Consider the following 26295-nt stretch of genomic DNA (forward strand, 5'->3'; position numbering starts at 1 on the left):
TCTATAAATATAAGAATCTGATCTGGGGTTTTCTTTATAGGGAAGGTTTGGTCTGGGGTCTGCATATGAGGGAAGGCTTTTGTTCTGGTGCCTGGATGACTGGTTTCTTCAGTAGTCCCTTGGATATTTTGATCCCGTGCCCTGTTTATATATATATATATATATATATATATATATATATTTTTTTTTTTTTTTTGCTACTTGTTATGGACTAACACTTCCAATGAGAGTACTGTGGGGTCTTGTGTACAGGTCTGTGATGGTCGGTGGTCTATATAAGGGATTGGTTCTTTATACAGCGTTGGGTAAATCTGAGGTCCCTGTAAGGGGCTAGGTTGAGGTCTGTATAAGGCTGGGTTCACACTGTGGATTTTCTGGGCAGAATTTCTGCCAGAGATCGAGCCGGTGGCACTAGGACCACGAGGAGTACATTGCCGTCCCCATAGATGGCAATGCATTTCTGAACAGATCTCCCAAAAGATCCACCCAGAAATGCTTTGCAGTCTATGGGGGCAGCAATGCAGTCTGCTCGGTCCTAGCGCCGCCGGCTCGATCTCCGGCAGAAATTCTGCCCAGGAATTCTGCAGCGTGAACCCAGCCTTAGCCTGATCTTTCTTACCTTAGGAAAAAGAATGAGTCCACACCCAAGTACACCGGGCCGCTCAGCATGTAGAAGTACAGGGGTTTTTCTAATACTCTTGCTTTCCATTCAAAGGAGTTATCTGTAGGACATCATAAATACATTACTGCCTATAGTAAAAAACATGGCTCAGGAACAGAAACTAGGTGACAACCATTAGGGCAGTGGTCTTCAACCTGCAGACCCCCACGGCTGTCCGGGCATGCTGGAAGTTGTAGTTTTGCAACATCTGGAGGTCCGCAGGTTGGAGACCACTGCATTAGGGATTATCCCAAGATCCAAAAGCTAAAATTTCATATGGACATAAATTCAGACCCTTTATTATCGGGGTCTCAAACTGGTGGCCCTCCAGATGTTGCAAAACTTCAACTCCCAGCATGCCTGACATGCCCAGACAGCCATTTTGCTGCAGCTAATGGCTGTCGGAAATGCTGGGAGTTGAAGTTTTGCAACATCTGGAGGGCCATCAGTTTGAGACCCCTGCGTTTGCTATTACGCATGGAATTTAGCTCTGGCTCCTCCCATTTTTCTTGATCCTCTTTGACATGTTTCTCCACCTTGATTGGAGTCACCTGTGGTAAATTCAGCTGATTGGACAAGAATTGGAATGACACAGCCCTGTCTGTATAAGGTGTCAGAGCTGACAATGTATTTCAGAGCAAAGACTAATCCATGAGGGGGAAAGACCTGCCTGTAGAACTCAGAGACCAGATTGCGAGAAAGCTGAATGGAACAAAGTACAGATATATTATTAAATGGGTACTACCGTGGAAACCTTTTTTTTTTTTTTTTTTTAATCAACTGGTGCCAGAAAGTTAAACAGATTTGTAAATCACTTCTCTTAAAAAATCTTAATCCTTCCAGTACTTTTTAGGGGCTGTATACTAAAGAGAAATTCAAAAAGAAATGCATTTCCTGTGATGTCCTGACCACAGTGCTCTCTGCTGACATCTGCTGTCCATTTTAGGAACTGTCCAGAGAAGCATATGTTTGCTATGGGGATTTTCTCCAGTTCCTAAAATGGACAGCAGAGGTCAGCAGAGAGCACTGTGGTCATGACATCAGAGGAAATGCATTTCTTTTTTGGATTTCTCTTTAGTATACAGCCCCTAAAAAGTACTGGAAGGATTAAGATTTTTTAATGGAAGTGATTTACAAATCTGTTTAACTTTCTGGCACCAGTTGATTTAACAAAAAAAAAAAAAAAGTTTTCCACTGTAGTACCCCTTTAAGGGTATATTCACATGTACAGGATCTTCTGCATATTTTTGCTGCATATTTTGTGCAGCAGATTTAGCCACCCAGTAACTTCAATTGATAGAAAAAAAACAACTGCAAAAATATGCAGCAGATCCTGGATGTGTGAACATAACCTAAAATAGCTTCCACTGACAGTCCCCATCCAAAGTGATAGAGCTTGGGAGGATCTGCAGAGAAGAATGCGTGGTGGCCCAGTACAGGAGTTGTCCTCCTGTACCCTTAACCGTCCTGTGTGGCGGATTCTCTGTCAGTGTCCCCTGGGTCCACATTTCTCTTATGGACTGTCAAGTGTTAAATATGCAATATTTTCTTATGTTACTGGATATGCTGGTTAATCTGAGGCATGTGTGCCTTTAAATATTGCTGCTAAGTCTGTGTAACCAGGGAAGGTGCCAGTGACCAGGTGACTTGTTGGTGACCTATGGGACCTCTCCAAATTGCTCCCATATATAGCAGGGAGGAGCTAGCCTAGTCAGTCAAGGGAAGACCTGAGAGTGTCTGGTGTTCCTGAGGGAGACCAAGGCCTAGTCACACAACCACTTTCCGTGGAACCCCCTACAGGTGAAAGTCAAAGCCTGGTAAGCCTAAATACAGGGGAGAAGTTTAGTCAGCATAGTCAAGTCTAAAGTAAGCATGGGACTGCATAATTAAATTGAACAAACTACCCTAGGGTAGTAAGGGGCCAAATTCAATAACTAAACCCCAAGGCCGAAGCCCGGGGTGTAAACCCCTATTGCTTACCCCTTAAAAATTAGCTTTTATTATTTATAGTTAAAAAATAATTCCCACAACAAAAAGATTAAAACTGACAACCATGTGATCCAAATATATCAGTAGGTGCATTAAATAGGATCAATGTCCTCTCAAGTACTAGGTAGCCCTGCAGTGGCTGCCTATTCAGGGGATCACTCTGGTGTCGCTTAAAAGATACACACAATTGCCGCCTCTACATGTTTCGCCGCCTCCGCGGCTTTCTCAAGAGGCAATGGTGGCAATGGCAGCTGCCAAAATGGCGGAGGGGGTATATATAACCCATCCCTCAGATTTCATCAATGTGGGCCCAGTCATATTCTCCAATGTAGTCCATTGTAACAAACATTGCCACTAAGGCAACCAATAAAATGTCACTTGTAATCAGCACCATCTGTGTGCAAAAATCATTCACCAATGCGGGACCTGAATTACCTAATCCAGCGATCCCACGTTATACTCCGTCATCAATTGATGTCAACACTTACTCCCGATATCATCAAGATGCGCAGCGCATGTCAAAAGCCGACTGCGGAGAACTTCAAACATCCGCCGGCCTGCTGGAGTCAACTGCGCCTGCGCTAATGTCTCCACAGATATTCTCAATAGAGGCCGCGCATGCGCTAGAACTTAGAAAAAAACAGTGACTTGATGCTCTCTCATAGTTAGCTAGTTATTGAGTTTGGGACTGCATAATTGACTCCAAGTCCACTTCAAGTCCCAGCGAGCCCACAAGTCTCCAAAAGTCACTGGTCACCTGCTTAGGCCTAAACTGAGCTGTAAAGACTATAACATCTCTCTGCCTCAGTAAAGCTGCTGCTGTTCTGTAACCTTGCATCGGAGTCATTATTTACCCCACGTCTGGCCCAGGAACCAGCAGCCACACCTCAGGTGGTATAGATGATAACCATGTCCTGGAATCACGAATAGAAGGGTTAATAAAATCTGCCCTAAGGGTTACAACATCTGCCCTTAATCACACCCCGCACCACAAATGGCAGAAAATCTCCAAATCTTCTCATCTCCAAGCAGACGGGAGGCTGTGATCACTGCCAAAGGGACTGCACCTAATTCCTGAGTAACGGGTATGAATACTTATGTCAATGGAAGATTTAAGTTTTTCCTTATCAATAAATTAGCAAAGATTTCTAACATTCGGTTCTCACTTCGTCATTATGGGGTATCAAGTGCATAATAATGGGGAAAACGTTTTTTTAATTTAGAATAAGGAGTAACATAACAAAATGTGAAAAAAGTGAAAGGGTCTGAAGATTTTCTGAATACATTGTATTCAGTCGCAGAGCTCAGCCCTGATATATCAGGGTATTACACTATACATGGAGGCAGCTTCCATACTCACCAATGTTGAAGACGCTAGCCAGCTGACTGGTATGCCCAGAAATGATCCACAACAGGCTGAGGACTCGGATTCCGTTCAGACTGGGGTACTCCTGATTCTGGGGGTTCATCACAGCTGGGAAATTCTCTTGTATTGCAAAACTCTTCATAACTCGATCAATACAAGCTGGAGACAAGAGAGTTTACAGGATGGGTAAAATGCTAAGCGGAGATGAGCAAAGCACTTAATATTCATGTCCATCTCATTTTGGATTTGGATCCCACTTCAGATCCAGGAGTGCCCTGATATTACCCAAGTGAAGTAAGTACAGGAGCAGGGACTCCTGTCGAAGGCAAAATTCCTTGCTCCTGTGCAACAAACTGAGCAGCTCTGTAGCCAACCCGGTCAATGTAGTGAGTGGAAGCTGCAATATACGAACCATCTAGACGGTCCAATATCCTGAATACTATGTATAGTCCATGCTCCTATCTTATATGAAGGATAGCCTCATGTCTATCCCTATCTATCTTATATGAAGGGTAGCCTTATGTCTATCCCTATCTATCTTATAGTCTTATGTCTATTCCTATTTTATATGAAGGATAGCCTTATTCCTATCCCTATCTTATATGAATCATAGCCTTATGCCTATCCCTATCTTATATGAAGGATAGCCTTATAACTATCCCTATCTTATATGAAGTATAGAATTATACATATCCATATTTTATATGAATCATAGCCTTATACCTATCTCTATCTTATATGAAGGATAGTCTTATGTCTATTCCTATCTTATATAAAGGATAGCCTTATACCTATCTCTATCTTATATGAAGGATAGCCTTATACCTATCCCTATCTTATATGAAGAATAGCCTTATGCTTATCCCTATCTTATATGAAGAATAGCCTTATGCTTATCCCTATCTTATATGAAGGATAGCCTTATACCTATCCCTATCTTATATGAAGGATAGTCTTATACCTATCCCTATTTTATATGAAGGATAGTCTTATGTCTATTCCTATCTTATATAAAGGATAGCCTTATACCTATCCCTATCTTATATGAAGAATAGCCTTATACCTATCCCTATCTTATATGAAGAATAGCCTTATACCTATCCCTATCTTACATGAAGGATAGCCTTATACCTATCTCTATCTTATATGAAGGATAGCTTTATGCCTATCCCATGGATGCTTAAATGGGTACTTCGGTGGAATTTAATTTTATTTTTTTAAATCAACTGATACCAGATAGTTAAACAGATTTGTAAATGTTTGTAAAATGTTAATCCTTCCAGTATTTATTATTATTCCAGTATTTATTAGCAGCTGTATACTACAAAGTTCTTTTTTTTTTTTCTATCATGACCACAGTGCTCTCTGCTGACACCTCTGTCCGTGTCAGAAACTGTCCAGAGCAGGAGAAAATCCCCATAGCAAACATATGCTGCTCTGGACAGTTCCTAAAATGGACAGAGGTGTCAGCAGAGAGCACTGTGGTCGTGACAGAAAAGAATTCCCATAAGAAAATAATGTCCTCTATAGTATACAGCAGCTAATAAGTACTGGAAGGATTAAGAATTTTTACTAGAAGTAATTTACAAATCTGTTTAACTTTCTGGCACCAGTTGATTTTAAAAAGAAGTTTTCCACCGGAGTATTCCTTTCAACTCCTTCACTGTATTTGCAGCTACCACTTCTGCAGGAAGGCTATTCCAGGCATCCACTACTCTCTCAATAAAGTAATACATACAATATAGCTGTTTACCTCTGGGATGCATTTCGGACAGGAAAAGAGGAGAAACAAATCCTATACGTGTCACCAAAAGTTCTGATCCTAATAAACCTGGATTTTTGTGAAATTCAGACCGAATATGATTTGTGCCAAAGGGGGCGTGAGTGTGATGGAGGGGCGGCAACTAGTTTCACGCTCTAAAGCGCTTCCTCTGGCCCATACACGCCAGAGGAAGCACCTTAGAGTGCAAAACTAGTTGCCGCCCCTCCGTCACGCCCCCGCCTCACCTGTTCCATCTGAGTTCCCTGTGTACCTGTCCTGTCTACTGAAGCTTTTGCATTCTGTTAGAATAAAGCTTGAACTTTCGCATCGTGATCAGCGGTGAGTGCATTATATTTGTCTCTTATTCATTGCTGTGGATATTAACCCTCAGGGTATGTTCACACGGCAGAGTCTGGCGGTAAAATTCAGCTAGAAAATTCTGCTACACGAAGTTAACATTGTTGTGAATGGAATCTCCGCTATCTCATTCACATGGCAGATTTTCCTTTCGCGCGAATTTTGCGCGAAAATAAAATAATTTTTTCTGCCCGTAAGTTTTCGGCGTGAATTCCTCTTGATTTACTTAAAATCAACTGGTGCCAAAAAGTTAATCAGATTTGTAAATTACTTCTATTAAAAAATCTTAATCCTTCCAGTACTTATTAGCTGCAAAATACTACAGAGGAAATTATTTTCTTTTTGGAACACAGTGCTCTCTTCTGACATTATGAGCACAGTGCTCTCTGCTGACATCTCTGTCCATTTTAGGAACTGTCCAGAGCAGCATATGTTTGCTATGGGGATTTTCTCCTACTCTGGACAGTTCTTAAAATGGACAGAGATGTCAGCAGAGAGCACTGTGCTTGTGATGTCAGCAGACAGCTCTGTGTTCCAAAAAGCAAAGAATTTCCTCTGTAGTATTCAGCAGCTAATAAGTACTGGAAGGATTAAAATTATTTAATAGAAGTAATTTACAAATCTGTTTAATTTTCTGGCACCAGTTGGTTTAAAAAAAAAATAAAAAAAAATAAATAAAAGTTTTACACTGGAGTACCCCTTTAATTCCGTCCAGAATCTGTCTGCTGAGCACAAGAAATTCCACATGAATTCAGCACAGATTCCGCAAACATTCGAAGCGGAATCTGCAAAAATGCAAACTTCTGCTGTCAGCTTGACAAAATGAAAGCAAGGAAACTGCGGGAGCAAGGAAACTCTGCCGTGTGAACATAGCCTTAGGGCTCAATCACACTATGGAATTTCCTAGCAGAATTCCGCATGGAAATTACGGTGCTGCAGCGTCCCATTGTTCTCAATGGGATTCTGCTGCACCATTTACACAATGGAATTTCCACAACAAACGCTCCGCAGCGAAAGTTCCGGACACTGACTGCCGAAAAAATAAACATGTTTATTCTTTCGGCTGAATCTGTTTTGAAATGCATTTCCCTCGCTTGCCGGCGACGCTCCATATGGTATCTCCACCCGGAATATTTCCAGGTGAAAATTCCGTAATCTTAATAAGCCCTTATCCAGTGTATAGAATTCTCCCTTTTCCTTCTCTTCAATCTTGCTATAAGCTAAGGATAAACAACCCCTAGATTTTAGTGGGGGCAGTGTGATGCTCAAAAACGCAATGAGTTATTAGGACAGAGCCCTTTCACTTTGGACATAAATTTTATGATTTGGGGCGTGAATGTGACATATAGACATTGGATATCCAATAGGTCCCCCCAGTGCAGCTTTCATTTTGCACCCTGTTGTTGAAAAAATTATGTTGCCCATGGCAACCAATCACCGCACTGCTTTCATTTTGCGTTTTGCTGTTGAAAAACGGATGTTGCCCATAGCAACAAATCCCAGCACAGCTTTCATTTTGTATCCTGTTATTGGAAAAGCATATGTTGCCCATGGCAACCAATCACAACACAGCTTTCATTTTGTATCCTGTTATTGGAAAAGCATATGTTGCCCATGGCAACCAATCACAACACAGCTTTCATTTTGTATCCTGTTATTGGAAAAACGTATGTTGCCCATGGCAACCAATCACCACACAGCTTTCAGTTTGCGTTCTGCAGTTGAAAAACAGATGTTGCCCATAGCAACAAATCCCAGTGCAGCTTTCATTTTGTATCCTGTTATTGAAAAACATACGTTTCCCATAGCAACCAATCCCAGCGCAGCTTTTTATTTTGCATTCTGCTGTTATAAATCATATGTCTCCCTCAGCAACCAGTCACAGGACAGCTTTCATTTTGTATCTTGCTGTGGAAAAACAAACGTTGCCCATAGCAACCAATCTTCCATTTTTGAACAGCAGAATAAACAAACTGCGCTGTGATTGGTTGCTATGGACAACAGGCAGGTTTAGGGGTTTCTTAGGACCCTTTTTCTTTTATTTCTATAAATTTACCGCCCCGACTAACCCATAAGGTAAGTTTCATCGGAAATATCCGCTGGGAAATCCGTGGCATAAAAATATCCACAGTTTTATGGCGCAGATTTTTACTTTCTATATGGTGGTTTTGGGCAACGGGACTAATCCATGTCTTGGCAACCTGACGCCTTTTCCGCGTGAAATCTGCATGGAAAAGCGTTAATAAGCGTTACGTCTCTTTTCTTTTTTCCACGCAAAGTTAAACTTGTTAAAGTTTATATCAATTGGCTCCAGAAAGTTAAAACAGATTTGTAAATTACTTCTATTAAAAAAATCCTAATCCTTCCAATAATTATCAGCTGCCGAAGCTGAGTTGGTCTTTCCTGTCTGGCAACAGTGCTCTCTGCTGACATCTCTGCTTGTCTTGGGAACTGTCCAGAGTAGAAGAGGTTTGCTATGGGGATTTGCTTCTACTCCGGACAGTTCCCGAGACAGGTGTCATCAGAGAGCACCTAGACAGAAAAGAACAACTCAACTTCAGGAGCTCATAAGTACTGAAAGGATTAGGATTTTTTTTATAGAAGTAATTTAAAAATCTGTTTAACTTTCTGGAGCCAGTTGATATATATATATATATAAAAAATATGTTTTTCCTGGATAACCCATTTAATGGGTCGAAAGGAATCAATTTGTATTTTGGCATGGAACACATGTAGCTATCTCGTCGAAATTAATGCGAAATTCCGCCATGTGAAGATCTATACAGCCACAGACGTGACAGTGCAGAAAGCTCTAATTGTAACCTTATAACATATACGGTATAATCCAGTGGTCTGCAAACTGTGGACCTCCAGATGTTGCAAAACTACAACTCCCAGCATGCCCGGACAGCCAACGGCTGTCCGGGCATGCTGGGAGTTGTAGTTTTGCAACATCTGGAGGTCCACAGTTTGGAGACCACTGTCTTGAACTCATTGCGTCTGATTATTATCAGGTATCCCCTATCGGAAGGAAAAAGAAAATAAGGCTACAATGTTGACCATATGCAATGTATCACGCCAATTCTGCCCCCTCTCCCCTTTGTGCCCCAGGACCCTGTGCATCCCCCCCCCCCAGATCCCCCCATCTAGTTCTTCCTGTTGACTTGGTGAATTATCTATAGTTAACTTGTTCCCCGTAAATCCGCCCTGATAATATGAATTCATATGGCGGCCCGCGGCGTATCTCAGGAGAACATTTGTTACTGTCATTAACCTGCTAATTCTACATCTAGTCTATTCACCACATTACATAGACCGGAGGAGGATCTTTATTCGGCTCCTCAAAGGAATTATCCGGCACTTATGATTCATCTTACTCTTATGTTGAGATCTCTTTGAACAGGTTTGCGTCCGTCTGTGGGGATTCTGCTGATCAAAACCGTATTTAACCCCTTGCAGACTTTGACAAGCTGACGGGATGAGCGGATGGAATCCCTGTGGCTGCATTCACACTACGTTTTTGCAATACAGTTCCCGTATCAGGTTTTTGATGAAAAACGGATTCCTCAAAACCAGACTAAACTGTATCAAAACGTGTCTACAAAGTTTTTAACCGTATACGGTTTGAAAAATGATGTCCGGTTGCATCCGTTTTTTAAGAAATAAAAGTATACTTTTTAACGTTTCACTCCATTATGAATAAAGTTTCACTTGTTTTATTGAAATTCCAAGAAAAAAATTGTGCAAAGTCAAAAACCGGATGGTGAAAACTGGATGGAACCGTACGCACATACGGTTCTGTATGGTTCCCATTGACTCCCATGGTAGAAAAAACTTATATGGTTTAATATGGTTTTTCATCCGGTAAAAAAAACTGTGGTAGGCTATGGTTTTGGGTACGGGTAAAAAAACGGAAAAAACCTTAGACACAAAACGGACTAAACCGGATGATGCGTTTGACATACGGTTTACAATGTTCAGTCAATGAATACGGTTTTCTATACAGTTACATACGTTTTTTTTTACTTGAAACCGTGGTGTGCATGCACCCTAAACTATATGAAAATCTGTGTACAAATTTTAACCCATATACGGTTAAAAAACATATATGGTTTGAAAAATGATGTCCGGTTGCATCCGTTTTTTTAAGAAAAAAGTATACTTTTTAACGTTTCACTCCATTATGAATAAAGTTTCACTTGTTTGATTGAAATTCCAAGAAAAAAAACTGTGCAAAGTCAAAAACCGTATGGTGAAAACCGGATGGAACCGTACGCACATATGGTACTGTACGGTTCCCATTGACACCCATGTTAAAAAAAAAAACCTATATGGTTTAATACGTTTTTTCACCCAGTAAAAAGACTGTGGTAGGCTACGGTTTTGGGTACGGGAAAAAAATGGACAAAACCGTACAAGTCGCAAAACGGATGCAACCGGATGCATCGTTGAAGAGTCAATGTAGAGTCAATGCATACGGTTTTCAATACGGTTCCGTACGGTTTCCACATTGAAAATGTATTGCAAAAACGTGGTGTGAATGCACCTTCAGTCATTTGTCATTTGCGGGTTCACAAGTTCACACGTTTGTGTTGTGCCAACACAGAAAACAAAACTTTGGAGAACCCCACGAAAATCCATGGGCATCCATCACTCGAGCGTGTCCAGTGCTGTGCGCTCCCTGCCAGGCAGTTAACCCTTTCCTGGCAGTTTGACCTGCTACATGCCGTGGGCAAAACAGGACCTCGGCATCTAATGGCTCAGAGGGGCTCCCATACCTCATCGGCAGCTCCACATCTGTCATTTTAGATTTTTTCCAAAAACAGCGCCACCCCTATCCTCAGGTTGTGTGTGGTATTGCAGCTCAGTTCCATTGAAGTGAATAGAGCGAAAAGTTATTATACCACACACAACCTGAGGACTGGTGCGGTGCTGTTTTTGGAAGAATCTAGCTCTGTTTTACTAATCCTGGAAAACCCCCTTTAAACATAAAAGAAATTGAAAAAAACATATACATAGTTGGTATCGCTCTACAAAAATATCTAATTATTCTTACACAGTGGACACTGTAAAAAAAAATGAAAAGAAAAACAAGAAAATGGCAGTATTTTGTTAATCTGCCTCCTAAAAAATTTAAAAGATAGCGATACTTACCCATCCTCAATGAGCTTTAGCCCCCACCTTCAAATATAAGAGCAAATGTTGGCCTGCCCATCCACCCTGTCTCAACCGGTGATTGAGTGGGCTGTCACTTGTGCTCGTCTTTGAAGGTGGGGGCCAAAGCACACTGAGGATGAGTAAGTACCAGTTCACACACAATCCTGTGGATAGGGGTAAGTTTCAGTTCCCCAAAGTACCCCTTTAATAAAATTTTACTAACCCCAAAATGAGGCCATTAAAAAAATACAACTTGTCCTGCAAAGAACAATCCCTCATGTTGATGAAAAAATTAAAAAAGTTATAGCTCTTAGAATGCGACAATGAAAAAAATATAGGGATAACTGTTTGAGCATTAAAGGGGTACTCCGGCGGAAAACAATTTTCTTCATATCAACTGGCTCCAGAAAGCTAAAAAGATTGGTGTATTACTTCTATTTAAAAAAAAATCTTAATCCTTCCAGTACTTATCAGCTGCTGTATACTACAGAGGAAGCTGTGAAGTTATTTTCTGTCTAATCACAGTGCTCTTCCTGACATGGACAGAGGTGTCAGCAGAGAACACTGTGGTCAGACTGAAAAGAACTACACAACTACACAGCAGCTGATAAGTACTGGAAGTATTAAGATTTTTAAATAGAAGTAATTTACAAATATGTTTAACTTTCTGGCACCAGTTGATTTGAAAAAAAAAATTTGTTTCCCACCGGAGTACCCTTTTTAGGCTTAAATTGGCTTGTTCACTAAGGGGTTAAGTATGTATCAAAATAAATAGCCCAATGTCTATGATTTAGATATAATCTGCATAAAAATAATCCATAGCATGGAACCATAAGGATTTCCTGTACCATTATAAAGGCTTCAAGCCTAAGGCTAGGTTCCCTCTGCGGAATCTCCAGGCAGAAAATTTCCGCCCGGAGATTCCGAGTGCGGTCAGCGGCGACTGAATCAGTCGGCAATAGGACCGCACGGACACTGCAGTCTCCAATAGACTGCAATGTGTTACGCGAGTATTTCCGCCTGAAGAATGAGCAACGCCATTCTTCAGGCGGAAATTTTCAAGAGGATTTTCCGTTACTCATGAATTCTCCTCTTTGAAATAATTAACATCTGCTTTGCCATTGACTTCAATGTATTTTACTCTGCTTAAATTCCGCTCACGGAATTCCGCCACAGAATTCTGTTCTGCTAGAAGAAAGAACATGTTCATTCTTCTTGTAGAATTGGTGAGCAGAAGTCCATTGAAGTCAATGGTAAAAGAATTTCCAATTGAGATTGTTTCCACACGGAATTCGCGTAGAATTTGCGCAGATTTCGTGTGTAAATTCTGCACGAAAAAAATTTATAAATAAAAAGGGGAAATTCCAATTGGTGGTTGTAGTCCAGTAAAAAACAAAAAGTTACCTCCTATATTCCGTGTGGAAAATCTGTGCGGAATTCCGCTGGATGTCGTATATCTGGATTTTTCCAAGGCATTTGATACGGTTCCACATAAACGGCTGGTGCATAAAATGAGAAGTATCGGGCTGGGGGAGAATGTGTGCAAGTGGGTAAGTAACTGGCTCAGTGATAAGAAACAGAGGGTGGTTTTTAATGGTACTTATTCTGATTGGGTGATTGTTACTAGTGGGGTACCACAGGGGTCAGTATTGGGTCCTGTCCTATTTAATATATTTATTAATGACCTTGTAGAGGGGTTGAGTAGTAAAGTAACAATCTTTGCAGATGATACTAAACTCTGTAAAGCGGTAAACACAATAGAGGACAGGGCACTGTTACAAATGGATCTGGATAGGTTGGAGGTTTGGGCTGGGAAGTGGCAGATGAGGTTTAACACTGATAAATATAAGGTAATGCACATGGGGAGGAAAAATCCGGACTGGGATTATGTATTAAATGGGAGCACACTTGGGACGACTGACGTGGAAAAGGACTTGGGAGTTTTAGTTAATAGTAAATTTAGCTGTAGTGACCAGTGTCGGGCAGCTGCTGCCAAGGCTAATAAAATCATGGGGTGCATCAATAGGGGCATAGATGCCCATGACAAGGAAATAATTCTACCGCTGTACAAATCACTAGTCAGACCACACATGGAATACTGTGTACAGTACTGGGCACCAGTGTACAAGAAAGATATAGTGGAGCTGGAGAGGGTTCAAAGACGGGCAACCAGGGTAATACAGGGAATGGGAGGACTACAGTACCCAGAAAGATTATCAGAATTGGGGTTATTTAGTTTAGAAAAAAGAAGGTTTAGGGGAGACCTAAAAACTATGTATAAATATATCAGGGGGCAGTACAGAGATCTCTCCCATGATCTATTTATACCGAGGGCTGTATCTATAACAAGGGGGCATCCTCTACGTCTAGAGGAAAGAAGGTTTCTACACCAGCACAGACGGGGGTTCTTTACTGTAAGAGCAGTGAGACTGTGGAATTCTCTCCTGGAGGAGGTGGTCATGGTGAACTCTGTAAAAGAATTTAAAAGGGGTCTGGATGCATTTTTGGAGAATAATAACATTATAGGTTATGTATACTAGAATTATAGGGACAGAGAGTTGATCCAGGGATTTATTCTGATGCCATATTTGGAGTCGGGAAGGAATTTTTTCCTCTAGTATGAGGGATTTTTGCCTTCCCCTGGATCAACTCAGTAGGGACTCATTAGGGATATAGGTTGAACTTGATGGACTCTAATCTTTTTTTAACCTTATGAACTATGTTTCTATGTTAATTCCACGCAGTGCAAATTTCACGTGAAAAAAAAAAAACGTTTAATTCCGCTGTGGAATTTTTATGCGAGAATTCCTCTCCTATTCCTGTGTGAACGCACCCTAACTTATTTTGTCTATTTGGCTTGTACAGGTGATTTTTTCTATATTCTATAGCTTTTAACAGTAGAAAGTAAATGAAAGCTTTCGTTCCATAAACACAACACATTCTACAGAATAAACGGTGCAATTCCAAGTCATATAGTAATCTCTGGATATTACTGTGCTTCTTCTCATTGCCGTATTCTTCCTCCAATGGGAAATTGGATTTTCCTGCAGGCTTTTCTTTATCCGGAGCCCGTTGTTTCCGCTGTAGAATGATGGTCTTGCACTGCTCAAATGATGATGAGGCTCGGAAGTTAAGAACCGCAGTGAAAATGGAGGCAATTATAGGCAAGGCGATGAAGAAGCCGCCGAGACACCTGCCAAAAAACAGAGGTCATTAGGACAGAGTTATGGTCGCTCAGTTGGACTTTACCAACGTGTGATGGACACCAGGCTCCTACTCACAGGCAAATGATAGCAAAAGTGTCTGCAGGAAATAGGCCCCGGGAGCAGAATGTCTCCGCCACAACGGGAATGGTGTCATTCTGGATGATAAAACTAGGAAGAGATTCCAGGAATGATGTCCCCCTGTATTTCAGGAGATCTGATGAAATAAATATTATATGGTGAGACGAAACTCTGAGACCACCAAAACTTAAAGGGGTACTCCGCCCTTAGACATCTTATCCCTTATCCAAATGATAGCGGGGGTCTCCCTGCTGCACCCGGTGTTCATTTAGAGCATCGGGTGCAGTGTCGGAGGCTCGTGACGTCACGGCCACGCCCCCTCAATGCAAGTCTATGGGAGGGGGCGTGACGGATGTCACGCCCCCTCCCATAGACTTGCATTGAGGGGGCGTGGTGGTGACATCACAAGCGGGGCGTGACCGTGACGTCGCGAGCCTCCACCCCGCATCGCCACTCTTCCTCTACACAGGTTTTCATAAATCTCCACCAATGTTTCAAAAAAAAATGCCATTAAAATATTAATCAACCACCCTTTCCACCCTTTTCCAAACTTTTCAAATAAGAAGGTAAACAATAAATAAACAGAAACATAGGGGTCAGAGGAGGACAATTTTAAGCGCACTTGATTACTTACAAAAAGTTATTATTATATTTTAAATGAGTAAAATAATGTCATCATATGGATCTACGTAATAAAGAAAATGTGTAATTTTTACCATAAAGTGTACTGCATTGAAACAGAAGCACCCAAAATTAGCAAAATGGTGGCGCGTAGCAGGGCAATCTCCCTGCTGCACCCTATGTTCGTTTAGAGCATCGGGTGCAGCGTCGTAGGCTTGTGACCTCACGGTCGTGCCCCACGCTTGATGTCACGGCCACACCCCCTCAATGCACATCTATGGGAGGGGGGGTGTGACGGCTGTCACGCCCCCTCCCATAGACTTGCATTAAGGGGGCATGGCCGTGATGTCACGAGCAGGGCGTGACTGTGACATCATGAGCCTCCACACCGCATCGCTAGTCATCCGGCACGGAACGAAGTTCGCTCCGTGCACCGGAAGACTAGGGTCCCCGCGATCAGACATCTTATCCCCTGTCCTTTGGATAGGGGATAAGATGTCTAGGGGCAGAGCCCTCCGTTAAAGATAATTTAAAGTTAAGTTGAAATGTCTATGTTTGTTTAAGATGGCTGCCGGGTTGAAATATTGGCATAATACATAATGATATCAGTCAAGTGATCTTATCTGCTGTGGGTGTGGCCTTAGATACCCCCAATGGTCAGCTGGTGTTGACCGTGTAATGAATGAATGGCATGAGTGAGCTGTATAGCGTGTCACTATTTAAAGGTTTCCACTCACAGTCATAGAAGGAGTTCGAGGAGGTCACCCCTTCATGATATGCAGGGATAAGCAGTGCATAACTTATCGTATTTTTTGCCCTATAGGACGCACCGGCGTATAAGACGTACGCAATTTATAGGTGCAAAATCTAAAAAAATTAAGATTTTGAACCCAATAGTGGTCTTCAACCTGCGGACCTCCAGATGTTGCAAAACTACATGCTGGGAGCGGTAGTTTTGCAACATCTGGAGGTCCGCAGATTGAAGACCACTGCATAGGAGGTAATACTCACGTGTCCCCACCGCTCCGGACCCGTCACCGCTGCCCTGGATGTCTCTCCATCGCTGTCGCCATGTCCCCGTCGCTCCGGAACGTCTCTGCTGCCGCCCGGGTATCCTCGCTCTCCGTCGCCGCCATCACGTCGTTACGCACGCCGACGCACGTACGCGACGATGTGATAATGAGGAAGGAGAGCGCCGGCCATACAGGGGATCCCTGAACGGAGAAGACACCGAGGAGGCAGGTAAGGTCCCTCCCGGTGTCCTGTAAGCAATAACCTGGCTATTCAGTCGGGCTGTTTCACCGCAGCCGTCCCGAACAGCCCGACTGTTTAGTCGGGTTAGTGTCACTTTCCCTTCAGACGCGGCGGTCAGCTTTGATCGCCACGTCTGAAGGGTTAATACAGGGCATCACCGCGATCGGTGATGTCCTGTATTAGCCGCAGGTCCCGGTCGTTGATGGCCGCAGGGATCGCCGTGATAGGGGTGTATTCGCCGTATAAGACGCACCAACTTTTCCCCCCTTTTTGGGGAAGAAAAAGTGCGTCTTATACGGCGAAAAATACGGTACGTATCCCCTCTCTGGTGAGCAGTTAAGGGTTAAATCACCCCTGTCAGTTAGGTTGGCCCCCTCCCCACCCGTAAATCTGCCCAACAACGGCAGTTTGGTATCTCTCATATAGAGTGCCCTATCAGGGGGCTTTATGGCTTCCTGGGTTTATATAAATGAAGGTCTTCCTCCCCTGGTGGCCATTATCCCTTTGACCCAGAGATTTGTCCCTCCCTATTTTTTTATGTTTATAAGTCACAGCTGGCGGAGATATGAAGAGGATGCGGGTCATCCTGGGTAGTCCTGTGCGCCGGCGGGTGTGACAGTACCTCCCAGAATGACAAGAAGCCATCAGTGCCTTTTTTGTTGATATGTTTTTTTTATACGTTTTATAGTTATTTATTGTTATTTATAAATAAAAGCTGTGGCCGACTTCCACCCACATAGAAGGTTAAATTGTTGTTTGTCTCTTATTTAGCAAGTAAGGGAGGGGGAGGGGTTATTGTTTCAGTAGCAACGATTCATGGTCTCAGCAGTCTCCATGTGCCTTAATGGGCCATAAGGAAAAGGGTCGGTCTTTATGGGACAGGTTAAGTAAGAGATAACCTTATGCTTTATCTTACCCATGGAAGCCATAGTTGTAATATCTCCGCTGCTGCAGGTATCTGGAACACATATCCCAATGACAAATTTTACTCCTTCCTTTAAAAATAATTGTAAAGAGGGAGAAAGCAGAGTTAGGTCTTCTAGTACCCAGAGGAAAAAGGCACAAACAGAGCAGGCTCAGATTGTTTATATTCACTTTTATTCTTTATTTTATAAAGATTATGAAATAATAATTGGAATAAGAAGATAGAAGGGTTACAGAGAGGGATTGCCCAGTTTACAACACCCATTTTCATATACAGTGGTCCCTCAACATACGATGGTAATCCGTTCCAAATGGACCATCGTTTGTTGACACCATCGTATGTTGAGGGATCTGTGCAATGTAAAGTATAGGACAGTGGTCTACAACCTGCGGACCTCCAGATGTTGCAAAACTACAACACCTAGCATGCCCGGACAGCCAACGGCTGTCCGGGCAAGCTAGGAGTTGTAGTTTTGCAACATCTGGAGGTCCGCAGGTTGAAGACCACTGGTATTAGAGGTTATACTCACGTATCCCTGCCGCTACAGACCGTCACCACTCGTCACCGCTGCCCTGGATTTCTCCTTCCAGCGCTGTCGCCGTGTCCCTGGGGTGTCCCGACGCTCCGGCAAGGCCTCTGCTTCCCCGACATCCTCTCTCTCCATCGCCGCCATCACATCGCTACGCGCGCCGCTCCTATTGGATGACGGGACGGCGCGCGCAGTGACGTGATGATGACGATGAAGAGCGCCAACGATGCAGGGGATCCCGAAGAGGACGCGTCGGAGCCCCGAGGACAGGTAAATGGCTATCTGGCGGCAGCTGAAGCAGTCTGCGGTGCCGGATAGCCGTTTATGCGATGGCCCCGACATACAAAAGCATCGTATGTTGATGCTGCCTTCAACATGCAATGGCCTCAGAGAGGCCATCGTATGTTGAAATGATCGTATGTCGGGGGCATTGTAGGTCAGGGGGTCACTGTATACTCTTCAGGAATTTTGACTTAGTAGATGTGTTCCTCTGTTCAAAGTAGGGTTGTGGTTATTAAAGGGGTACTCCGCCCCTAGACATCTTATCCCCTATCCAAGGGATAGTGGATAAGATGTCTGATTGCGGGGGGTCCCACCACTGGGGACTCCCACGATCTCAGTTGCAGCACCCCAGACAACTTGGGTACGGAGCAAACTATGGACTTGCATTGAGGGGGCGTGGCCGTGATGTCACAAGGGGCGTGGTCGATCCCAGCAGCTTGAAAACAGCGTTCGGAACATTTACTTCCAAACGCTGGCCAGTGGAATACCCCTTTAAAGGTGAGATGACTGTAAAGCAACTCTTAGAAAGTACTGTTTCTTTGCAGGAATAGAATGGGTCTTCCAGGGAGCACAATTTCACTTGTGCTTCCCATGAATCATTGCCTGTTAAACTCTCTACACCCACCGGTCTATTACAAGAGGTCCTTCAAAAACATTGCACCGAGCTTACCAGAACCCTACTCTCTACTGATGAGGGCCTAACACTCTGAAACCCTACTGTCTAAAGAAGAGTGCCTCTGATTTGGATGTTGTCCGTAGTTACGTGTGAAGGCTCAGGGTAGCCACCTAAAGACAGTCAGCACTATGGACAATTTTCTTCCATCTGGAGCTATTTTGCATATAGAGAAAGAAGATATTAGGGTAAAGAGTAGAAAAAAATTATTGAGATGAACAGTAGAAGGTATAGAAAGAACAGAGACAAGTTGTTTAATGGAGAATGAAGAGATTGAGAGTAATGGTAGTTGGACAGCAATGTCTGGAAGCTAGAGAAGTAGCAATGGTAGTACCTCTTGGTAAGCAAACAAGGGGAGGACCAGCTCAGCCCCGCCCCGGACAGCAGAGCACGATCCAGGTGATGGACGGCACCAGCCAATAACAGGAAAATGAAGGAGAACGGATCCAGCTCAATGCAGGTAAAATCAAATTTAATCCGTAGGGCAAGGAAGGAACAAGTAACGCGTTTCAAGCGCTATGCGCGCTCTTAATCATAACATGATGATTAAGAGCGTGCATAGCGCTTGAAACGCGTTACTTGTTCCTTCCTTGTCCTACGGATTAAATTTGATTTTACCTGCATTGAGCTGGATCCGTTCTCCTTCATTACCCCTTGGTAAGATACAGAACGTAGTAAATGAGGCAGTAAATGGTGCCCCTAAAAATACATGGACTTTCCAGGTAAAGTACAGACATGCTGGATGTTAAAGGGATACTCCACTATTTTAAAAAGTATTCTCTATCTGCAAACTCCAGAATGGGGCCCAGTCTCTCCTTGTATATAGAGTACCATGTCGGCACAAACTCTATGCCCTTTCTATGGGTGTGCCCGAATACAGCACTTGTGTATTGCTGACACTCCCATAGAAAATGCATAGTGCTTCTGCCGACACACCGATCCATGCATAGGGAGAGACGGGGCTCCATTCTGATGATTTTGGGGGGTCCCAGAGATCAGACACAGATCCCATGCAGGATAGGTGATCAGTTTTAAAGTAGTGGCATTTCTCATTACCAGAAACTATGGTATCTGACAATAATGACCATTCGTTTAACCTGATATAATACAATGATTAAACATGTCAAACCTGTTCCACGTGCATCTTGCAGTATTCGCCTTCGAATGCCCGCCCAGGAGCTTGAACTGTAAGACATTCGCTATAAGATCCGAGTCGGTCCACATTCCCGTTCACTAAACCACTTCCTTGCTTTCCTAAAGCGTCATACACTGTAAGAGGACACATTACAGGTGTTGATCAGAATAAATTGTAAACATGTATCCTGTATGGAGCATATAAAAGAATGTTGTCTTAGATGAAGGCTGTACTTGGGTTCTGTGGGACATAATCCTAAGGGCCCCTCTCCACCTATGCAGAACATATTCCCACCCATTAAAGGGGTTGTCAACTGATCGGCCGAGCATGGACTTCCTTGTGCCAAAACCCTCTACACAGGGTATTCCTATAATGTCATTGCTGATGTCACGAGGTTCCTTTACAACCACCTGAATACAGAAGCAACACGTTGAGTATCAGCTAGATGGTAGAAAATGTATAATAAAGACTATTTAGAAAGCTACCTCATTTTGAATTCAGGAAACAAATCAACAATAAAGAATTCAGTGCATAGGTGACATAGACTTTACTTGTGCGCTGCCCTGCAGTTCAGAGCTCCGCTCACAGCGTCCGGAAGTTCATTACTCTGAACGCTGTGTGCGGGTTTCCGTGTTCGCAGCCGCCGGGCGTGATGTCATGCCCGCCCCCTTCGTGACGTCTCGCCCGCCCCCTCGTGACGTCACGCCCACCCCCTCTTCCAAAGTCTATGGGAAGGGGGCGTGACAGCGGTCGCACCCCCTTCCCATAGACTTTCATTGAGGGGGCGGGCAAGACGTCATGAGGGGGCGGGCAAGACTTCACGAAGGGGCCGGGCATGACATCACGAGGGGGCCGGGCGTTACGTCACGAGGGGGCCGGGCGTGACGTCACGCCCGGTGGCTGCGAACAAGGAGTAATGAACTTCCGGACGCTGTGAGCAGAGCTCCGAACTGCAGGGCAGCGCACAACCCCTTTAAAGGGGTATTCCTTTCTACTGGATACACTTCTGACTTTATCTCAAAAACCACAGTGGTAAAAAGAGAAACATAGCCTTAAAGAGGTATTCCGGTGCTCCAGCGTTCTGAACATTTTGTTAAGAACACTCGGAGCCGGAGGCCGTGATCGTGACATGACGAGCATGCCCCCTCATGATATCACGCCACGTCCCTTCAATTCCATGGGAGGGGGCGTGTTGGCCATCCCGCCCCCTTCCATAGACATGAATGGAGGGGGTGTTGTGTGATGTCACCAGGGGGCGTGACCTTGACATCACAACCACTGCCGCCGTAACCCAACTTTCGTTTAGAATGTCGGGTGCTGCAGGAGATGCTGCCTGGGGGACTCAGCAGCGGGACTCCGGCAATCAGACATTTTATCCCCTATCCTTTGGATAGGGGATAAGATGTCTAGCAGCGGAATACCCCTTTAAAGGGGTACTTCCTGAAAAAAAAAATTCTAATCAACTGTTGCCAGAAAGTTAAACAGATTTGTAAATTAATTAAATTCAGGTAGAAAACAGACATGGTGCACATCTACAATCTTGCACAATGATCCAATTGCTTCTCAGCATAATTTCAAAAACTAACAGGTTGTTAGTATACACTTTGATCAAAAAGTACAAGCCCACTCGCCACGTCAAGGCCACCTATTTAGAGTAGGTCCCTAACGTCCCTAGCATAAAATGGCATAGCACTGGGCGGCGACCACCACCGCCGCGACACCAGTGCCCACAGGGGGAACGACCCACTGGCAGAGCGGCCCCAATGCCACTCAAACCAGTCCATGGGTCGCACCTCCCCGCAGACACGGTGCCACGGCAGCAACAGACGCCGCACAGCACCACACCAGTGTGAACAGGGTGCTACAGCTCACTTACCATGCTCTCCCAGTCAGACTGGGAGGCTGCTAGGAAAGAAATGGCCCATGTGTAGCTGTCTGCTACTTATATAGGGTTGGGCTGAGGGGGTGGGGAAGAGTGCAGACAACATGTTCAAAAAAAAAAGAAAGAGAGAGGGGATAGAAAACACAATGTGAATTCAGGTAGAAGACCGACATGGTGCACATCTACAATCTTGCACAATGATCCAATTGCTTCTCAGCATAATTTCAAAAACTAACAGGTTGTTAGTATATATGTTTTGATCAAAAAGAATAAAGCCCACTCGGCACGTCAAGGCCACCTATTTAGAGTGGGTCCATAACGTCCCTAGCATAAAATGGTGTAGCACTGGGCGGCGACCACCACCGCCGCGACACCAGTACCCACAGGGGGAACGACCCACTGGCAGAGCGGCCCCAATGCCACTCAAACCAGTCCATGGGTCGCACCTCCCCGCAGACACGGCGCCACGGCAGCAACGGACACCGCACAGCACCACACCAGTGTGAACAGGGTGCTACAGCTCACTTACCATGCTCTCCCAGTCAGACTGGGAGGCTGCTAGGTCTGCAGGGAGGTGCGACCCATGGAGTGGTTTGAGTGGCATTGGGGCCGCTTTGCCAGTGGGTCGTTTCCCCTGTGGGCACTGGTGTCGCGACGGTGGTGGTCGCCGCCCAGCGCTACGCCATTTTATGCTAGGGACGTTAGGGACCCACTCCAAATAGGTGGCCTTGACGTGGCGAGTGGGCTTTGTACTTTTTGATCAAAACGTGTATACTAACAACCTGTTAGTTTTTGAAATTATGCTGAGAAGCAATTAGATCATTGTGCAAGATTATAGATGTGCACCATGTCTGTTTTCTACCCGAATTCTGATTTGTAAATAATTTTATTTAAAAGTCTTAACCCTTCCAGTACTTATCAGCTGCTGTATTCTCAAGAGAAAGTTGTGTAGTTCTTTTCAGTCTGACCACAGTGCTCTATGCTGCCACCTCTGTCCGTGTCAGAAACAGGAGAGGTTTGCTATAAGGATTTGCTTATACTCTGGACAGATCCTGGCATGGACAGAGGTGTCAGCTGAGAGCACTGTTCTAAGACTCGAGAGATCTACACAACTTCCTCTGTAGTATACAGCAGCTGATAAGTACTGAAAGGATTAAGATTTTTAAATATAAGTAATTTACCAATCTGTATAACTTTAATAATGGTTATCTGTTGTGATCAGCATTTTTCTTTTTTCTTCATACAGGATTGTATCAATGTAACATCCAGATCTTGCAGGAGCGCACAGTGCCATAACAGAACACAGCGCGTAAATCACGGGGACCAGCTGATGTACATGGCCCCGGCAACATTTTCCCACAATGTCATGTACTAAAACAAATTGAGTGAAACATGAGTTTTTACACAAGAATATGTCGGTGTAAACTGTCTGCCCGCAGCTACAATTTCCGGGAATCCCATTGAGAATCTTGCGCGACGCTGTAAAAAGAGATGATAAAAAGACGTCCGCCGGTTATCTGTTATTTCTGAGAGGAGACATGAAGAGGTGAATATTGCTTCAGCCCGGAAGATGATAGACGAGCAAATTACCGAGAGCTCGTAATGTGTCAGATTAACACAGAATGAGCCGTAAAGGAAATATATACTGTGTGACAAGCCCTCCGAGGACCACACACGGCTTCAGAATTAGTGACTGTCTAAATCAGTGTTTTCCAAACAGTGTGTCTCCAGCTGTTGCAAAACTGCAACTCCCAGCATGCCCTGACAGCCGTTGGCAACTAAGGTGTTTTATGAAGATTTGAGGTCCTCAGAGGTTTCTGTTTTTTCACATTTCAGCTGTGCTCTTACTGTGATAACCCTCAAATTCTGTAAAAATGACACAATTGCAGTAAATAACACAATTTTTGCAGAAATCTGGGGAAAATCACAGCAAAAATAAATAAACACATTTAAAAAAAAACAGCCTCGAGAGAGGTATATAACTGTTATGCATCAAGATCACACAGAGATAGTGTGATGTCCCAGTACCGGAGTGCGTCCTGTCAGGTAAACAGTTTCAGATGCCTGCGCTAGGCCCTGCTGCTCATGTAATGCTTTAATACTCATTATGGTCTTTGAATGTTAATTTATATTGTTTTACACTGTACCTTTAAGAAATGTACAGGATATTTGTTAGAAGGCATAATGCAGAGTACCCATATTACTCTGATTGCCCAATAGGAGGCCCCCCCTAGCCAAGGCCGTATATAGTGTAAGGGGGGAGGAGTTATCCTGTCTAAGTGTGTGTGGAGTGCAGAGCTCAGTGTGAGCTGCAGTGTGGAGAAGAGACAGCAGGAGTGTCAGGTGATTCAAGGGAAGCCTAAAGTAAATCTTCAAGCAAGCGTCTGCGCCATTCTTGAAGTGTTCCCCACCCAGGAAGAGTCGGTGAGTCGATGGGCCACACAGTAATAGTTCATACCCTGGCGGTGTAGCGTTAATTGGACACTATCAGAACCCTAGTCAGCGTGGAAGGCCTCAGAATGAAATCTGAAGTCCTAAGCCTGCAACAAGTAAAGCCAAGTGGGTGTAAAATACTGCAAGTCACAGCAGGTCTACAGGGCTCCCAAAGGTTACTCTGCGCTGTTAAGATTGTAACATCTACTTCTGCCTCAGTAAAGTCAGTCATCCGTAACCTGGCATCAGTGTATTTATTATCCCGCACCTGGCCCAGGAGAAGCTGTCCTATCCTTGGACTGTGTAGGTTAACGGTGCGCTGGCATCACAAAATGATACATCTCACCACCCCGAGTCACGTACCATACCAAAGCCTGTCTAACTCCCTGTGGCTGCCACAATAGCAGCAGCAATATACAGATAGAGCTGGAAGGGAGGAGTATAACTACTATACATCCTGATCGCATAGAGATAGCAGCAGAAGTATATAGATAGAGTTGGAGGGGAGGTGTCTAACTACTATATATCCTGGTTCCATAGAAATAGCAGCAGTATACAGATAGAGCTGGGAGCTAGCAGGATTGCTCTGATAGGTAATGATGTCATGATTGTCATCCTGTAGGTCATAGGTAATTAGCTGACCCAGGACTGACCACATTAAGCACTGGGATTTTCAGTGGGTCAGCCTGGTGATCATATGACCCAGTTACAGTAACAAAACACATGGCTGCAGCTGTGATGGAGTGAAATAGATGGCATCCTGGACTAGTGATGCTAAGTGTGCACGATATGGGCAAAAAACAAAACAACAACTGGAGTTCTTGTTTAAGATGGTGAGCCCCAATAGAAACAGGCCCTAATATGACAATCTTTGTACAGTACTACAGTACTTTGGAATATGTCACTGCTATTTGAAAAAAAGAATTAATAAAAAGATGATATAGATAGTCTGGCTGCTGTGGAGGAAGCTTAAATCTCTGTTCTTGACTGAACACCGTCCCCCTTCATAAAGATCATTGAGAGCATTGGAAACATATGAGAGTGCACATAAGGCTGTGGTGGCTGAGATACAGTTTAGATACAGCTGCCTTCATTGTTTTAAAGGGGTATGCCAGTTTAACAACTGGTGCCTGAAAGTTATACAGATTTGTAGATGACTTCTATTTAAAATTATTAGCACTTCCAGTACTTATCGGCTGCTCTATGCTCTAGAGGAAGTTCTTTTCTTTTTGAATTTCTTTTCTGTCTGACCACAGTGCTCTCTGCTGACACCTCTGTCCATGTCAGAAACTGTCCAGAGCAGGAGCAAATCCCCATAGCAAACCTATCCTGCTCTGGACAGTTGGATAGAGATGTCAGCAGAGAGCACTGTACTCTGACTGAAATGAGTTGATGATTCTTCACTCTGAACTCAACTTCTCTCCACACTTGAACTCTGAATCCTTCTGAACTCTGCTCCTCAACTCCACTGAACTCCACCTAGACTCAACTACACAGGAAATGCCCCCCTTATCAGGGAAGGCTAAACTAAAGCCCATTGGCCAGGCAGCTGTGGACCATAGAGTTGTCCGTCTCTCCTTTGGGATTAACAATAAAGTTACATACAAGTAATAACATAATATAATACCTTACACAAAAGTTTAGTCTAGCTCTCAGTCCTCCACTCTCACATACCCTGACTAGGCATGAGGTTGCTAGGTAACATACTTAAAGCTACAGATACCTAATAACAGATTATTAAGTTAGAACAGTGCAAATACATATTAGAAATGGTTGAGTCCCTGCAGGGGAGCCCCCAGGACACTGGAGGTCTCAATCTGACAGGGCCTAAAATACTGTGACACAATGTAGCTGTACTGGGACACCACAAAAGTACCCCTTTAAATGGGAAAAATATGGTTCCATTATGAGATATTTACTTGTCAGTCAAACTTCAGCAGAACAAATTTACACAGATCTCTATTCCCCTGTCAGACAAGATCATT

At 43.8% G+C, this 26295-nt stretch overlaps 1 protein-coding gene across 4 annotated transcripts in view; it reads right to left on the minus strand.

Moving 5' to 3' along the window:
* Positions 1 to 26295, minus strand: part of LOC130294531 (O-acyltransferase like protein-like) — a 57565-nt gene that overhangs the window by 23214 nt on the left and 8056 nt on the right. For all 4 annotated transcript variants that reach the window (XM_056544475.1, XM_056544466.1, XM_056544483.1 and 1 more), the window contains 6 exons: positions 19990 to 20129; positions 17368 to 17446; positions 14574 to 14712; positions 14286 to 14485; positions 4011 to 4175; positions 620 to 722 (listed from right to left, as the gene is read on the minus strand). In XM_056544475.1, coding sequence (XP_056400450.1) covers positions 620 to 722; positions 4011 to 4175; positions 14286 to 14485; positions 14574 to 14712; positions 17368 to 17446; positions 19990 to 20129 — 826 coding nt within the window. The remainder of the gene's footprint in view (positions 1 to 619; positions 723 to 4010; positions 4176 to 14285; positions 14486 to 14573; positions 14713 to 17367; positions 17447 to 19989; positions 20130 to 26295) is intronic.

This window comes from Hyla sarda, chromosome 1 (genome assembly GCF_029499605.1).
Source record: "Hyla sarda isolate aHylSar1 chromosome 1, aHylSar1.hap1, whole genome shotgun sequence".
Lineage (NCBI taxonomy): Eukaryota > Metazoa > Chordata > Amphibia > Anura > Hylidae > Hyla > Hyla sarda.